Source organism: Daktulosphaira vitifoliae, unplaced genomic scaffold (assembly GCF_025091365.1).
Source record: "Daktulosphaira vitifoliae isolate Bord-2020 unplaced genomic scaffold, ASM2509136v1 Scaffold_5, whole genome shotgun sequence".
Lineage (NCBI taxonomy): Eukaryota > Metazoa > Arthropoda > Insecta > Hemiptera > Phylloxeridae > Daktulosphaira > Daktulosphaira vitifoliae.
In genome coordinates this window covers 10073564-10091477 of record NW_026099576.1, presented here as the reverse complement: position 1 = coordinate 10091477, position 17914 = coordinate 10073564, and the positions used below count along the sequence as shown (strand labels likewise).

Sequence of the window (17914 nt, the reverse complement as noted above, 5' to 3'; positions counted from 1 at the left end):
ATAAATTTATTTCATATCAATTAAAATTATTACAGCACAATTATAGCGAGGTGTTTGTTACTTGACTTAATATCAATAATAAGATAAATAATATAACCGTAATTCATATTCATTAAAAATAAAATAATTACCTACCTAAAACGTATAATGATAATAAACGTACATAATTATTAATAAAATGCAATTTTACATACTTAACGTCTAATGATGATTTTTATTTCTCAAATCCATACAATTCATTTCATTATTTACACGAACCTATGTGTGTGTGTGTGTGAGACCTGACACACACTCTAAATACTAAATAGGAGGAGTAAAATCGTTACTAACGACCGTATAGGTAAACGCTAATATTTAATTTTTTTTTTTTTTTGTTATTCAATTACTCGTTACGAAAACGACATTTTTCACTTATAAATAGTAATTAGTATCCAAAAACCGCGCTTGTTAACGGCGACAATGTAAAAAATATATAATAAAATACAATTAAAAAAAAAAAAAACAAACAAACAAACAAATAGCGTAAGGAACTTTAAGTTATCGTATTTTTCATACTTATCATAATTATTTAATTAGTGACTTTTTGTTTAACAGTAAGGAACTACGTACCTCTGCGAGATAAACGAAAAACCGTTAATAGTTTAGAACGGGGCGCGTAAAAATAGGAGAGGCTACAAAAATACATAGTTTTCGTGTTTGTGTGATCCTCGAGGAACCAATGAAAACTGCGAGCGAAACGATTTCATCTTATTAAACGTAGAAAAAAAAAAAAAAAGCCTCTCCCCAGGAACATAAGTGTGTTGTGTAAAAGGAACTTTGGGTCAACGTACAAAAGTCGTTCGAAAACAAATACAATAGTGTACACAAATATAGAAGTCGACATGATCAGTAGATTGTGTCCAGCAACACACGAGAGGAGGATGTTGTCGCTGGAGTGTTCGCCATCGATTAGTGTTACGCTTTATTGTCCGCTGCTGGGCACAGGCGTCACGTTGGGCACTGTGAACTTGATCTTGTTGGCAGCTTTGGATTTCTTATCGGCGCCGGGGGCGCAGAACAAATTGGCGTTGGAGTCGCTATTGGGGTCTCGCGGAGATGGACTACGTCCCACCGCCTTGGCCGCGGCCAGGGCTGTGATTTGGTTGACCACGTCCTCCATCTCGTCCGACAAATTCGGCTGTTGGACCAGCGAATAGTGGGCGGCTTCGATGTGCGCCCTGAGCGCGTGCACGGTGCCAAACGTGACGGCCGAGTTGGTGTCTCCCGAACCGCCGCCGCACGGTCGGCACCCGTAGGCCGGGTGTATCAGAGCTATTGTGCTAGTCGTGCGACACTGCTGTTGATGAGCTGTCAAGCCGGCATCGTCCGGGAACGCCAGTAAACATTTGGCGCACACTCGTCCCACGGTGCGACCCCCGTCGACGACGTATCCGTCGGCGGGAACGTCGGTCGCGGTGGTCGCCACGTCCACGACGGCCGTCTGGTCCGGACGCACATTTCGGCAACGGTCCACGATGGCCTGTATGACCGACTGGTCCAACTGCAACATGCGCACCGGCGTACCGGCCGAGGTGTTGTTTTGCTGCTGCTGCTGCTGCTGCAAGTAATGTTCGTCGAGTTGTTGGCCGACAGCGTTGGTACCGACCGTATTCATCGTGGTCGCGTTGGCGCTGGAAGCCCTGTGCTGTTGATCCAGACGCAATCCGTTGGTGCCGTTGGACGCACTGGCCGCTGAAATAAATCAAAACAATCCGTCGTTAGTGCGATGTGAAACAAGACAAATAAATATAAAAAAGATAGTGTCTAAAAAAGTGTAAGATTACAGGGCGGCGAGGAGACACATTCACCTCCTGGCCGCCTCTCGCGCGTCTAACTAATTCGTCAACGCCGGTTAATTTTTTATCCATATAAAACGGCACTTACGTCGCAAGGGGAAATGGCATCGATCCGGCGAGACACAATCCGTCGACCCTTATCTCGACCGAAACCAGTTTAGTGTAATAAAAAAGTGACCCGACCGACTGTTTAATGGCCGCGCTGCGGAGTAGTGATTCCGTGGGGCACACGCAGACGGTACAATCGTTTTTCAATTAACCGGACTGTTGTCAACCGATAACACAAATGACACCTAACCGAGGCGCTGTTAATGTACAAAACGCACTGGACTCGCATATAATTATATTAACGACAAACCCGTTTGGAAAACGTTAATTAGTCCGGAGACGTGTGCCCCGTCGGAAAGTTTCAGGTGCGGCGTTTGCATCACGAAAAGACTTTTTTATGTGGTTTCCGTCGGTATTCCGAGCGCCACACACACCGACTCGTTCGACAAATTTATCACGTGTTTTTGTCCCCCCGATCGGCGTGTTTAGGGATTTATGTATTTTTTATCACGCTCGAACCGTGTCGAGCGGGGGCGTGCTATTTATTTCTTCCATTTCGGTGTAAAACCGCGTGTGTGTCCGTCTGCGTGTTAATGATCCGATCGATCGGACGACGAGCATAAAATTAGTCTCTCACGGACAATATGGCGGTCGCGGGCAACGATATACGTGTACGGTGTTTTACATTTTTTATAGCCGTCCGTAACTGCTTTACTCGTTCCAGAAATTAGAGAGAGAGACGGCCGGTCGTTTTCCATTAGCACATCCGAATACCAGAACATTGTCGCGCCTACACTCGCGTATCGCACACACGATTAAAAAATTGCCCGGCACATTGCGTGTGTCATACGGGCGGGCGTTAAAAATGTTTTCATTACACGCGTTTAAGGTCCGTGAGTAATTTTCCGGGCGATTAACGAAGCCGTTTTTAATTTCACTTCTCATTCCATCGATTTGCTCCGGAAGTCTCGAGGAATTCAAAGCGACCGATCGCCTTCCCGCCGCTAATTACGGCCGAGGAGTCGCACCACATCGGCTTTTTTGTTATTTTAACGGCGTCGATCGCGAGACATTACCGTTTAAATGCAACGGTCGATTACAATGCACACGAGCGGCATTTCATTTTTTACAATCGCTCAATTTATTTCGCACGGACAGCATAGTCGGTTTTTTGGCTGCCGTCGGCCATCCATTGTGCCGGCAACGTCGTGCGGTCGGTAACATGTGTACAAAACGATACGTTGCTGTTGGCCGATCTAAAAAGTCCTTGTCCGAAGATTACACACGTACTTTATGTTAATGCCGCGGCGGCACAATACAGTCCGTCTTTGACTCATTGTAATATTATTATTAATGGCTCCCAGTTTTTAATTTCCGAGAAAGTCGTGTACGGGGGTAGTGTGTGCGCGATATCGTGTTGCCGACGCACAAACGTACGTGTAAAACGTGTCGAATGCAAATGAGCTGCCGGTCTCCGGAAAAATCCAAAATAATTATGTAAAAAAACGTATAAATAAATAACGAAAACTAATAATGAATTATCGTCGGACGGCGTCCCGCTGCAGACGGCGGCGGCCGCCGTACGACAATCGGACGCGTACAATTATAATAAGAAAATCGTGTGTTCGGTCGGAGGTGTGCCGGTTAATTTCAACATCACTTTAATATGTAAATTACCAACGGGTACTAATCAGCGTTACCAGTTGGGCTATTATAATATTGTACATTGTTAAACGACCGCGACACTGAGTGTAACGGCGACAACGCGACGCCCGCTCGAGTCCGTTTGCGCGGTGTCGGTCGGCTTGTCGCGAGAAACGGTTGTCCGGACGGGACACGGGTAACGCACGACCCGAAATCCCATTTGGACGACAACAATGTGTACACTAGAAAACAGGACACACGAGAGAACGTTCTGTACACCCGACGACGATTTTCTGATTGGCGTCGTGTGCGCGGTACTTCGGCCACCGATCATGACCGTGTACGCGCTCGGCGGAGTACACACGCCCCGAGGGTGACGTGCCATTGTTTTTCGGGGTCAACACAAATGTAAACACACTGTCCCGACCGTTTCCTGTTTACCGTTTTGTCTGTGGTGTACTTTGTCTGTACTGTACACGACGTTATGACCGTACGAACTGATGCTCTGCCGTCCCGCGACTCGTCTGCGCCCTCCACGAAATGTCCACTGCCGGCCGAGACGCAAACCGCGGTCGGTAGTTATTACCAGTCGTCTGTCGCGGTGCTTTGCTTTGAAATGTATTTCTATGGCAGCGCCTTGAAACGTCAGGTCGGCCGGAATTTACAACACCGGAGCACAATGGTCGGCACAACGCAACGGTGACCTTTATTTTTACAACGGGCACTTACGGCAACCTTTTAGCGCAGAACAAAACGAGGATTGATTTTTTTTTGTCTAACCAGCCGTTAATACTTATTAGGCATGACGAGGGGTATTTACATAATACCGACCCCGACGAGTGTTGTATAATAATTACTAAGGTTTTTTGTTGTCTAACTCTCGGTTACAACAGTTTAAACAGAAATTTTTTTTGGTCATTAGCTTTTTTGCTCGGTCGACTGTCGAGGGTCAACACACCGTCACTTTGTTGTGACATCTGTATCTATGCGCGCGTACCAGTGTAGATTAGGGTTGAAAACAAATTTATTCCAATTACAATCATGACGCGCTATTATTATTTAAATAATCTTTGTGCGGAGAAAAAAACACGACCCTCACAGGTGGCTCGGCTTTTTACTATGTGCTTGGAATGTGTTTACCGCCGCGGTCTATTACCGTATGACAACACCAATTGAGACGCATCATCACAACAGCAGCACGTGGTGCTCACACACACACAAACGGGCTGGCTAAACGGATTTTCCGTACTCGTATGACAGCGGCCGCGGAAGCGCTTCGACCGTACGGATTTTTCCGTCACGAGGTATCCGATTTTAAACGCCGTCGGTACATACGATGATTACTCGAACCGCCCACGCACGCCATGTTGACTGCCGTTATTACTCTATGCATGTGTACGTTTGGTTCAAAGCTCTTTAAGAATACTTCCAAGTGGGATTTGGCATGCGATACGAGAATGAAATTAATGGGCGACCGACGGCTTTGGCCCCGTACCCGAATTCGCCAGGCATCGAATCGCCTTTGTGTCTTAAGCGTGTATGGAGTGTGTACGCGCCGTGAACGCACTTCCCTTTTTATTACTGCCGTGTATTTTTTTTTTTTTAATACGTTTTCCCTTTTGCCCCGCACAAGAGCTGCCGTACACACGAAAAGCCGACGATCACTCGCACATCAATCAAAATTATAATATTTTATATATCCCGAGGATAGTATAGCGTTGATATTATCCGTTCATAATGTAATTTCCCTTTGTGTGTGTGTGTATACATTTATTTTGTCGTTACTCTGCCCGACCAATACCGCGGTTCGTGTTGTAACTTGCAGACCACGCGAACAACACGTACCCAAAGCGTGTTCGAGGGACTCGCTCAGAAACAGCTACACACGTTCGGCACACTTGTGCAAGACAGACATCATCAAAGGGTTCGTAATAATGTACTTGGGTTTGTTATAACGAACCAGACAGTCTTTAGGTCGTCCGGAAATAGTATTTTCTTTGTGCCTTGTCATCGTGTATTGTGTTAAAAGCGAGTATTATTATTTTTTCGGTAAAAAAAGGTCTTGCGGAGCCACTTTATTCGTTCCTTTTTTATTATTTACTTTTGGTTGCGTAACATCGCGACGTCAAACAATTAGCGGCGATTATCCGACAGAAAAGGGCGCAGAAGGGTTGTTTTAATTGCGGGCAGACGTCGTTGGAAAGCATAATGGATATTGAGCAATTATTATTATTACAGCATAGCCAAGAGGGAGTCGCGACCGTTCATTAACTCGAGACTACTATAGTAGTAATAACAGCGTTAACCTCCGGTCTCGTGGCACGGGCTAAACGCCGCCGGTGGACCTTTTGTGTGTACAACGGTCTTAGTTTAAACGAATATTTAATTAACCCTCGGCGCTTGCCACCTGTTGCCGCCTCGACAGGAGTTTGTCGGACCGCGGGATGGCCGTGTAATTAACGGCAATCCCGTAGGGGAACAAACTGGGTCAAGTTTTAATTGCACGGTCTGAGAAGTTTCCAGACGGGCCGAGCGAGAGCTACCGACTCCTCCCCTTGATTTAACACGCTGCCTTTGTGTACGCGCAGTGTAACGTTTTAACGCAAGTTCAGTTGGCAGACGACTTGAACTTTGATTTTTTCCGTCTCTTTTGTTTCCGCAGAAACGCGTACACGATGGGCTGGCACCTGGGGGGCATGGTCGTCACCCCCCATCGTTATTCGTGCGAAGTCATTAGCGCAATTGTATTTATATTTTTTGATTCCAAACCCCGTTTACACTACGCTCTACCTTATATACACACACACACACACAATTACTAATGATTCACACGGTACGTTCCTAAATTGTGTGTGTGTGTGCGCGCGCTTGTAATAATAAAAATAATCATAATGACAGCCAAATATTGATCGACCGGAGCCCCCGGAAATGAAACGTCAATACCATACAGTTAATGTGTTGTATACATAGACTTGTGTCTGTGTGTTTCTTTATATATTATGTTGGATGCGGGTTCGATTGCCACGGCGAACGGGCTAAATGGGAAACTGTATTATAGTTTCCTAGGTCGTACCGAATATCGATAAAAGGAAACCGTTAAAAAAACGCTACGGCGACAATATTACAATATAATTATTAGTGTCGAGTACATTATAGAAATGGTAAAAAGCGTGGTGGAAAAAAACAACCGTCAGTACTATACTACGAGAAGGCGTGCTTTTTAGCTAACGATAATCGACTGGTTGGGTTTTGGTGCGCTAACGAGATGTCAGCCTTGATTGGACGGAATGTACAAAAAGTATTGATTGAATTATTAATTTCGTTTGGATTTCTGGTCTTTGCCGTCGACATTAAGTTGTTGATATTTCAAAGATAAGTGAGCATCACTCGAAAAAAAAAAAATTACTAATTTTTTCAAGTGTACAGGCATCTGGCAGCGTAGAGATTGGACTGTCCGAAAACTGAAACCCAGTCGGGCGCTGTCGCACCGTCAAAGAGGTATGACTTTTATGGTGACGACGGGTTTATCGAGTGTGAATTTTAGCCGGTTATTTTTTTTCGGCATCGTACAAAAGGTGAAGAAGAACAATGCGCGAATAATAATGATCACGAGGTAAAAAAAGTAAGGAACAATCGTGTAAAGATAAAAACTGGACATTGCTAATTAACCGTTTTTGATTCGGACCGTGTTGTTGATCGCGCCGACACATACGGCCAACAGTCCAAACTGGTCGGCGGCGGATCATTTGACTCGTTTTGTTTTTTTTCTTCCATCCGTTTGTATTATTATTTTTTAGCTTATAATGTTCGGTGTGCGGCAATCGTGTGTTGTCGGCACTCGCCATTAACACCCGATACTATCGCGGTGTTTGACGGGTAAAATGTAGTTTTTTTGTTTCACCTCCTCCATGGGATTAAGAAAAAAAAAACAAACACAATTACAGGATGTTCACCGTACCGTCTGTTACTGCTACTACCACGACCTCACCTCCTTCCACCGCCCAAGAGGACGGAGCAAGTATAAAAAAACACCGTGATCGACCTGCCGTCCGGCACGCCCGATGGTAAATCATCGCAACGAGTAGCCTATTCCTTAGCTACTTGCTGCCGCATAATATTAAAATATCGTTACTCCATTAGAGTCTTGTCACGGGCCCGAGAAAATCACACACAGAAATGGAAACGATAAACCGCCGACGCGATCATAATTGCTACCGTAGCCGGAAAAAAATCCACTGCGAGTTTAATTGATTTTCTTGGCGTTCCAAGGAGATTCTTCTTAAATGAATACATCACCCAAAAAAATACTATCAAAACCACCCGATGACGTGTACGGGATACGTTCAAACATTCCAGGGGTTTATCCGTTGTGTTTGCGCACCCACGTACGGTAGTTTTATTTCATTATTATTATTTCATGAATAAAAATCCGTGAAGTGTTTTTTTTAATTTAAATTTTCCGAGCGCGTTTATGGACGGACAAACAAAAAAAAACAGTAAAGACACATCATCGCCGCGTTGTCTACTAATCCTCGCGATGAACACCTGCGCGCTCCACGAATAATTATATTTGATAGTATAAAAGAATAATACACAAGCGACGACAGCGGTGCACATCACCCCGACTACAAAACTCGACTAAATACATAGAACAACAACAATAAAAAAAAAAAAAAAAACGTTCATCATAATGTACACGGAATACTAATTGGGTTAATATAAAACAGCAACGGCACAAGAGTAGGAAAAAGAAATATAAAAAAAAAAACCCTGAGAATAAAAAAAAAAAAGTTAAATAAAACAGATGGAAAACAACACGAATTTGGTGTCTGAGACGTGACTGGACACGTATAATAAATATTCACCGATTGGTGGTAATTAACGTGTTGGAATAAAAAACACAACAAACATAATGAGTGCGCACCGTACCGTGTACTTTTGCCACGATAATCTTGTAGAAAATCGCGTACCAATTCACTTGCCTCGGCTTGTTTGTCGAACTCAGCGCCAGTTTTTAATATCGACAGGCATTCCTCTTATCTTGCGCAAATATACAGGGTGGCCCACCACTCACTGACAACTTAAATAACTTTTGATCCAGTTAATATTTTTAGTTGATTTTTTTTTTAAATATTAGTTAGACGTTAGGTCTATAGCTATATCTCAATAATTAATTATTTTACATTTTATTAAAAATATTAATTATTTTTAAATTTTAAATAAAATGTAAAAAAAAAATCTAAGATAGCTATTTTGTAGAGTAGAATTTAAGAAAAATTTTAGTAAAAAAATATTTTATTAATATTGAGTAGTAAATATTCTGTAGCGTTTTGAAGTTTGTGAAAATTTCAATTTTAATGTACTATTTTACGGCATTAAACATTGAAATACGTATTGAGAAAAGGACAGAAGAAAACGCTATCTTTTCAATATACTTTTGAATGAGAGTGATAAGTAATAATTGCCTTATCTAATTTCTTATCATGGTATTTATGCCAAGTTTGTAATGTATACACACTATCATCATATGTATACACAGTAATCATGAAAAGATAGCGTTTTCTTCTGTCCTTTTCTCAATACGTATTTCAATGTTTATTACCGTAAAATAGTACATGAAAATTCAAATTTTCACAAACTTCAAAACGCTACAGAATATTTACTACTGAATATTAATAAGATATTTTTTTACTAAAATTTTTCTTAAATTCTACTCTACAAAATAGCTATCTTAGATTTTTTTTTTACATTTTATTTAAAATTTAAAAATAATTAATATTTTTAATAAAATGTAAAAAAATTAATTATTGAGATATAGCTATAGACCTAACGTCTAACTAATATTTAAAAAAAAAATCAACTAAAAATATTAACTGGATCAAAAGTTATTTAAGTTGTCAGTGAGTGGTGGGCCACCCTGTATTCGCCGACAACATAATTAAAATGCCCACCTCCCCCGCAACACGATCCATTGCCCAGATTTTTTTCTCCCTAACAAAGCCATCGACGGTTTCTTATTACTATTACACTGCCGCCGCTGATTCATTTAGCATTCCGTGTAATCTCCTGGCAACTTTCATGCTAATGCCAAACGCGAAAATACACGGAGAAAAAATGCGTAAAGAACCCTTCGCGGTTTTTTTATTTTATTTCACTTCTTTACAGTTTGTTAAGTTTCCGACGTAGTGTTTGCATTACCGCTAAACCGGCAAAGGGGCCCCTTAATTAAAAAAAAAACTCGGTACCGACAAAAAGAAAAAAGGCAAAGAAAAGGTAACGGGGGCGGCGGCGGGTGGGCGTTGGCAGTTATTAAAAAAACTGCGGAACTCACAGAAAATGATCTGATTCGGTTTTTTTCCCTTATGCGTTCGCGCCGCTCTCTCATTACTATTATTATTTAATGCGAACGCCCTTCGCCCCACTCGGCAAAACGCAACGGCGCGGCAATTGTATTATGTGCAGAGATAAGCAAAATAATTGCACCGCTGCAGTGAATTTAATAACTGAAAAAAAACGTCGCGTTTTTAACCAAAACGCCGCGGCTACTCAGGTACGGACTGTGTGTTTAATTTATGTGGTTTCCTCCAATCGGAACAATACTACTGCGGCTAAGCAATGAAGTGTTTGGATCGAAAATAAGGGAATTGGATTAATAAGGTTGCGCGTGCTGGTTACATCATCGCGTTTTTTTTTTTTTTTTTTATTAATTATTTTTACGGGTCAAGCCAATTAACGCCAAGAGCAGCCGTAGAAAAGCAGAGCTCGTACGACACACGTCGGGACGAACAAGACGGTGTTTTCGTCGTAAGCTTCTTTGTTTCAGAGATGGCGGCGCGTGTAAAAAATTGTAAATCCGACCACCGATTCCTATAAATCATAGCGTTGTTATTTTTTTAACGAAACGGTCGTTTAATTTGTATTCACTATTCGTACGCGCCGGTGTTGCTGTACAATAATAATATCACGTGTGTGTGTGTGTGTGTGTGCACAGTGGTGTTGTACGGGCCGAAAACCGGTTGGTGAACGAGACGAGACTTGCGTGAAAGAGTATTTGTGTGTAAAAAAATAAAATAAATAAAGTAACACACAAGCCGCAGACCATCGAGAATTATTAAAGCCAAACGTGGGCGCGAAAACGGTTCGATTGTCTCCGGTGTAATTCAATAACATTATACAACGTCAACCGATGCACATGTGACACTGCCGCCGACTTATCGAATGTTCTGGCGCGAGTCCTCACAACACTCTAACGATATGGAAACACTCACGAGCGGACCGAATAAGGTTTCTCACTGGATAAATCACAGCGGCCCCGAAACCCGTACAAGAGCTGAACAAAACAAACGGACCGCGTCCAGAGTTCGGACATTGAGTTTGTTCGACAAAAAAAGTAAACATAACTGTTGAGAAAAATAGAATTTGTGTGTGCCATTCGTGTCAAATGAAACTTTACTGTGCTTTCGGTGAGACGAGGTGTGTTTGAACAGACGACGACAAAGCAATAATTTCAAAATGCCGAAAAAATAACTCTCGGCAATAGATTTTAATATCTACGGGCCGCGTGAAACTGCCATATATTCTTAGGCCGAATTATTGATTGCCGTGTGTTTGCATGAAAGGAGAAGTGATAAAAAGAGAGAGACGGAGCGAATGCGTACACGGAAAAACTTGCTCTGCGTGTGTTCTCGGAGGGGATGTAGGATTTTGGATAGCAAAAATAAAAATATATATATATATATGAAAAAATAATAATTCGTTTTACATTTTTCAATCAACGTCCTAAAATCGTTTTTATTCTTGGGAAGAAAAAAAACCAACACCCGAAACGTCCCCTCGATTCTTCCGAGAAAATGAGGGAAAATCTCTTTGGGAATTTCCTTAAAAACGTATACATAAGCGATTTTTCACACACGCCGAAAGTACGTGTTTTCGTTACATTCTCGTACCGCCTTCGAGGTTAAAGAAATTGAAAAACTCATTAACCTTCTACACTCTGTTCGACATTTATAATAATACAACGACATCGTATTGAACGCGTATACGCATCGCAATATAATCGGAGGAAAAAAAAACGGACCGCTCGTTTGAGACATTTTTACGACGCAGTCTCCAAAAACGCATAAAACCCAAAAACCCTTAACGGTATAATAATTGTTTAACGACCATTGGACACATACGCGTTTCTTTTTTTCTGTCGTGTTTATGCACAAGGTGCGCTAGACGATAAACGTCGTCCTGGACCACTCTGGCGCAGCCTCTTCGTGCAGATCACAAACACGCGGCTCGCTGGAACTCCTAAACCGTGACCGTCGGGTACCACCACCGGCCAACAATAATGAAAATTATCGTGTTCTTCTGTGTGCGCGGCGGCGGCCGACAGCCGTCGGAACATAATAGCGGCGGCGGCGGCGGTGGAAACAACAGCAACGGAAAATCGACCGACAAAAAATAAAATACCCCACCGGAAGTCGGTCATTAACAAAACACGTTTTTTCCCTCCGTATAAGACGTACATTAATTATGGGTAATTAGTCGTTTCACACTTTTAGTCACGGGCACGCTGCAGCGGATATTGCGGCGATGAGCCGGAGCACTCGGACGACGGGTTTCGCAACGCTATGATTATTATTATTATGTCTGTGAGCCGTACAATCACAAAACAGGATATGTTAATCGGTACACCTATCAAACGTCACGGCCGACGCCGCTCTAGTTGACAATTAATACGCGACAGCGATTAAGCTTAATGAACTTTTGTCGTATACACTTCCTAATTAGAAACACTTAAAACACAAGAATCGACGCCCACGGTGCGCGCCGGCCGTCACTATTATAACGTTATTAACACACACACACACACACGACGTATGCTGTTAATTCGACGGCTACACGGCAAACTACAGGGTGGCGCGGCGTGTCCGCGAGCTGGACGTCCCTGTGAGCGCTTGCGGTAATCGCTACGGATTCGAGTTCGCCCGAGCCCAACAAAACCGCTCACCCTGTACACAACCGCCGTCGTACGCATACGCCCAACGTCTCGGCGACCAGCTAACGTAGCGATTCATTAGGAATGCAACGCGGGTCACGGGCCAGTTGTATACACACGATATGACGATGTGTCCGTTGTAACAACAATAATTGTAACAAGCACATAATTGTCGGCCCATTGTTTCTGTGCGGCGTTTTACCGGTGCGCACGTTCACCGGACCTGTGCGACGCCGAGGTGTTGATCCACACGCCTCCATGCCTAGGCCTCCCGGTATTCGACGCGCGCGGCTAAGTGCATACATGTGTGCACACACATGCACGCGTATAATTTACAAATACTCAACGGGGGGGGGGGGCGAGTGGAAATTCATAAATTATGGAACGAGCGTCATCGCTGCGTACGGGTCATTAAGATTTTTATCCGCCGCGGATTGCCGGCACGCGGTAATTATTGTCGACGGCCGTCGCCAGTGACGCGGTGAAAAGTGTACACCGGCCGATTTTACCGGACAAATTGTTGGCCGGTCCCGACAACACCGTCGCCGGCGTTCGCTGCTGCTGCTGCTGCTGCTGAACATGCGGCCTTGCCCTTTGAAAATTATACATTCTACGCTAACTGCTGTTTGCTCGCTAACGATGGGCGGCCGGAACAATGTATAGTTCGTCAGCGTTAAAAAAAACATAATATAGCGAAACGGGTTGGGTATAATTGACAGAAACGCCATTTATCCCCTTCGCCGGAAAGTTCGACTGCGAAATTAACGACTATTCCTCTTTTTAAAACGGCAAATATAATCATTTTTAATATATATATATAAAAGAAAAAGGCCCCCGGGAACTAAGCTCGGGAACAAAAGGATTGCGAGTATCGTTTACACGATCCCTTTGTGACAACAGGCAGCGTCAACCCTAAATTGCCGTTCTAGATGTTTTATGGAAATGGTCCGGTACATGGGGCGGAAAAATAATGTAAAATGCATTAAAATAATACAAAAAATAATATATCATGTGTGTCTTTGCGAATTATACATTATGCACGTTCATTGCAGTACATCAGCGCGTGCGTAGGTCCCCCGCCGCCACCGCCATTATTGCACATCACACATAGGCCAATGTAACATAAATATATAAAAAATTACCGTCGCCGTTCCGTTTTTTTTTTTTTTTTGTCTTTGTCCCCCTTAATATCGCCTTTTCCGGGTTACCGCGACGGAGACAAAACGGCAACACAAAACCCATTGGGACAACGCGTGCGCGTGGAATTTGCACGGCCATAAATTTTAGCTTTTATTTTGTTTCGTCTTTATTGTTCTCGGGTTTTCGTTAAAAATGTAAAACATACATCACGTCAGACGCATTAAAAAATATAAAAATCACCCGACAACCCTTCCGTGGCAGCTATTGTTGCGTACGAGTATCTCTTGTAACTTTGTGTAACCCGCGCACAGCTAATGGTCTGTAATTTTCGTATACATCACATTTCGTTCGGAACGCCTCGGTTTTGATCTGTTCGTCGGATACTCTTAGTTCGCAAAGGCAGCTGTGTCCCTCACAAAAAGAATGGCAATAAAACGAAATTCATCGACGTAAAACAAACACGCCAATCACCGGCGGCAGGTGATCGTCACAATCCTAATAATCCGTCTATTATTTTACGCCGGTCCTAAAAAACACAACTGTTCGGCCTGTGAGCGTTTGTGTTTTTCGATTACGGTAGCAATTTTTTTTGGCAGAAAAGGAGAAAAAACAAACATTCTAACGACCGTTTCTTCCCTTCCAGGAAAACAGATATGATATTGTTCTTGAGAGTATAGTTGCAGAAAAGGTATTAGCCATTTCTGTTTTATTATCGTAACAATGCAAATACGTTAACACAATGGGCGGCCGAATTTCTCATTCCTTCTTGTCTCCACTTTACATCTTTAGAGAATTGGAAATTATTCGCAAAAATAAACGACGCGTCCCTTTCGACCGTCCGTCACACATTGTTATACTTTGTGCCTCCGACAAAACACATATTCTTTTTAAACCCCGTACTCTGATGTACGCTGCTATCTCTGGTGCGCACACATTCTAATAACACCGACAACATTAGCCAATCGCAATGTGTCGAATTCCCCGTTTTTGTGGAAGACCAGTGTATATACACGATGAGAATTTTCATTGTCACCGTGGCCTCTGCTCTTTACCGCCACTCTCATTTGTGTGTGCCAATACCAGCTGGGGTAGTGGTTTTTACCTGAAACCGATTGTTTTGCCCGATATTTGGCTAATGTCCCGTGATCTGCAAAAACGTCGGCCAGCTGCATATTTCAGATGGAACGCGTATTAGAGAAAAACAATGTCGGGTGGGGGTTGTGATTTTCGGCGGTGTTTAATAATAATAATAATAATAATAAAAAAAAAAGAGGATCTTTACAAAGCAGCTGCGCGACCAAATATATACACACACAATCAACAGCTACTATAGAGCCGAAACTAATTTATCTAACCGAAAACCGTCCACGGCGGCCTTTGCCGTGTGGAATACAAAATATAATGATGAATCCAAAACAAAATCTCCAAAAACGCGCACCCCACCGAAATGTATTCATTTCATTGATGGCAATCTGTACGCCTTTGACGTGCAATTGACAAGCCCTTTGGCGGCGATTTCGTTGCAGAAAATTAATTAAACTCTCGGTGGCGTATTACTGCAGTGGATGTCGTCTTACCTTAACTTAATGTCGTACTCAAAAATAAACAACCAACACATGCAAAATTATAACTATAAACGCGTATGCGGTCGCGCTCGTTTCTCGCATGAAGATGATTTACTTAGGTATTCAATTTGAACGTTTCAGGGGACACAAGAGTTGACAGCGTGCCAATGGATTTCTATTTAACTATTTGTGTATATCTAGTGGCCGACGGGGCACTGGCGTACATGGTGGAAATCATAATTACTACTTTTGGCCAGCCTAATCGGTTCTTTTTTTTCGTCAGGATGTAATTATTATTATTTTTTTGTCCGTGTAGAAATAAAAAGTCTGACCAGCGCGCGCGTTTTCGGATTGTCATTACTCATTTTGTCATTCACGCCTAACCTATCTACCTGCTAGCCCGCCGTCGAGGTATTTATATTATATTTTATACATGTATACAAGAACAAAATAATCACGTTCTGGTTGTAAAACACATTGGAGAGTGTACGAGATTACTGTGGACGACGAAATAAAAATGTATTTTTAATGAACCGACTTTTTTACGCGTTTGGGTTATAATTAAAAATACTAAAAACCCTTCGCTCCGGGGTATCCTGGCTTATGGCCGAACGCGTATAATTCTTAGGCATGTACACAATAATAAACAATTTCGAAACCGACTAAAAAAATATCTACATGTTAAACGTTGCCGAGCAGAGACTGAAAAAATAATAATCATAATCATAATACTAATAAATGTGTGTGTGTGTGTATACAGAGTCACATTGTGTACGGCCGGTGAAAGAGCGAAGGCCGGAGGACAGCGAACGACTGTGGCGGGGTCGGAAGGGGGGGGGGGACACCATAAAATATATATTATGCATAGGTACGTTTAAGTGTCGGGTTGTCGCCTCCGATCTCGGTCGTGCCGGACAATGGGATTTAAGTCGGCCATATATTTTTAAGAATACACGGGGAGAGGGATCAACGCGGCGCAGCGCTGTATTCTTTTATATTTATTTATTTATATATTTTTTGTTCGTTTTAACAGCGAACACGGACGACAAAAATAAAAAATAATAATAAATAAAAAAATTGTTCTTTGTATAAATTAACCGTAATTTATGATTGTATCGGGAGCCGTGTGCGGTTTTTACGACTCCTCCGCCCGTATAAAATTGTGTTTAGTACAGTAACTCTTGTGTGTGTGTGTGTGTGTGTATAATAATGCCGACTTTCGATATTATTACACATATTGTGTTTGTATATATGCGCACATGTGAAAGACGTGATTTTAGCTCAGTACATTAATTTTCATTTTGAAATTAATATCCGTTGGCCGGCTCGTCTGCAGATCGATATCTTAAAAAGACACACTGCGACGAGACCGTATACAATATAAAATGTATGTGTATGCGCATATAAGGTTATATACGGTTGTCTCGGGATTATAAAAAAAAAAAGCATTATAAATCGAATGAGTTCCTATGTATATATCTGTACGTGCGCTCGTGGGGAGAAAAGGGGAGAAAAATCCAATAGAGCAAAATACGTGTGCAAAGGGGCCGGAGGGTGTTTGATTTTAAATTGGCGTTGTGCTCGCGCGTTCTAAGAAGAAGGGAATTTGATTTCTTCTCCTCCCCTCCGCGCCCAGTGTATCTTCTCGTTATTATTTTAAAAAATAAAATAAAAAAGCGAAAGAAAATAAAGGGCTACGGCCGCATTGAAGTGACAAACCGGAAGATATCCCCTCCCAGAAATAGGGGACAGATCGTGCACATAGATTTAACGAAAAGAAGAAGTATCCACATACATGTTACTGTAAAAGTTAATGTGGAAGAGGGTCGGTGATTTCTGAAATGTAAGTTTCTTAAAAAAAAAAAAAAAAGGGAAGACGTATGACGAAGGCGACTTAGAAAACTACTCGTTTCCCTCATTATAAAAAAAAAAAAACTTCTCTCTCGGGTGTCGTCAGCCGATTAGTCGTCGTCGTTGCCAGGGTGGGGTGAGGCACAGAAGAATTCGGAAATGGCTTTTTCGCCTGCTCTTAGTTCGGATAAAAGTTACTCCATTCCGAGTTTATTCGCACTCCGTTCGCCGCCGTCGTGCCGGAAGATCAATTTGTTAAAAACTTTTCTTTATTTTTTAGCTCGTACATAATCACCAGCGCACGCTCGTTGGATACAACACGAGTTGTTATTATTATACCTACCAGAGTGTAGTTGAATATCAAAAGAAAACAATGACCGTTTTTCTCGGGACCAACAGTTTTTATTAACATTATTATATCGACCTCAAACATAGCGCGCATACATTGGAAATTCTTATTATTTCCTTATTTTACTCGGCCCTGCGCTGCGCCGTACTAAAAAAATTGATTAAAAATAAATTCTTCGAATATTGTCAGAAATTGCGTTCGTTTTGTTTTGTTTCGAGGTTTGTTTTTATTTTTTTATTATGCGCATAAAAATATTTTTGTTTAAAATCAATAAGATCGTGCAGCAGATTGACACCGGCGAAAAAAAAACCAACGTCTCTAATAATATTTTGATGGAAATCCGAGTTGCAGTAATTTAACACCGCGGCCATTATTGTAGAAACATTTCTCCCGAGAAAAACATTCAATGAGATTTTAGTATGTATATAAAAATGAAAAAAAAAAAAAGCCGTAACCACCCCTCTGAATAATGACACGTTCTTTTTTTTTTTTTTTT

General features: G+C 42.1%; 1 protein-coding gene across 5 annotated transcripts in view; it reads right to left on the bottom strand.

Moving 5' to 3' along the window:
• Nucleotides 1-654: 654 nt before the first annotated feature.
• The window catches only part of LOC126907426 (zinc finger homeobox protein 3), a 71460-nt gene continuing 54200 nt past the window's right edge, over nucleotides 655-17914 (bottom strand). For all 5 annotated transcript variants that reach the window (XM_050688696.1, XM_050688700.1, XM_050688698.1 and 2 more), the window contains exon 5: nucleotides 655-1731. In XM_050688696.1, coding sequence (XP_050544653.1) covers nucleotides 962-1731 — 770 coding nt within the window. In that variant the 3' untranslated portion in view covers nucleotides 655-961. The remainder of the gene's footprint in view (nucleotides 1732-17914) is intronic.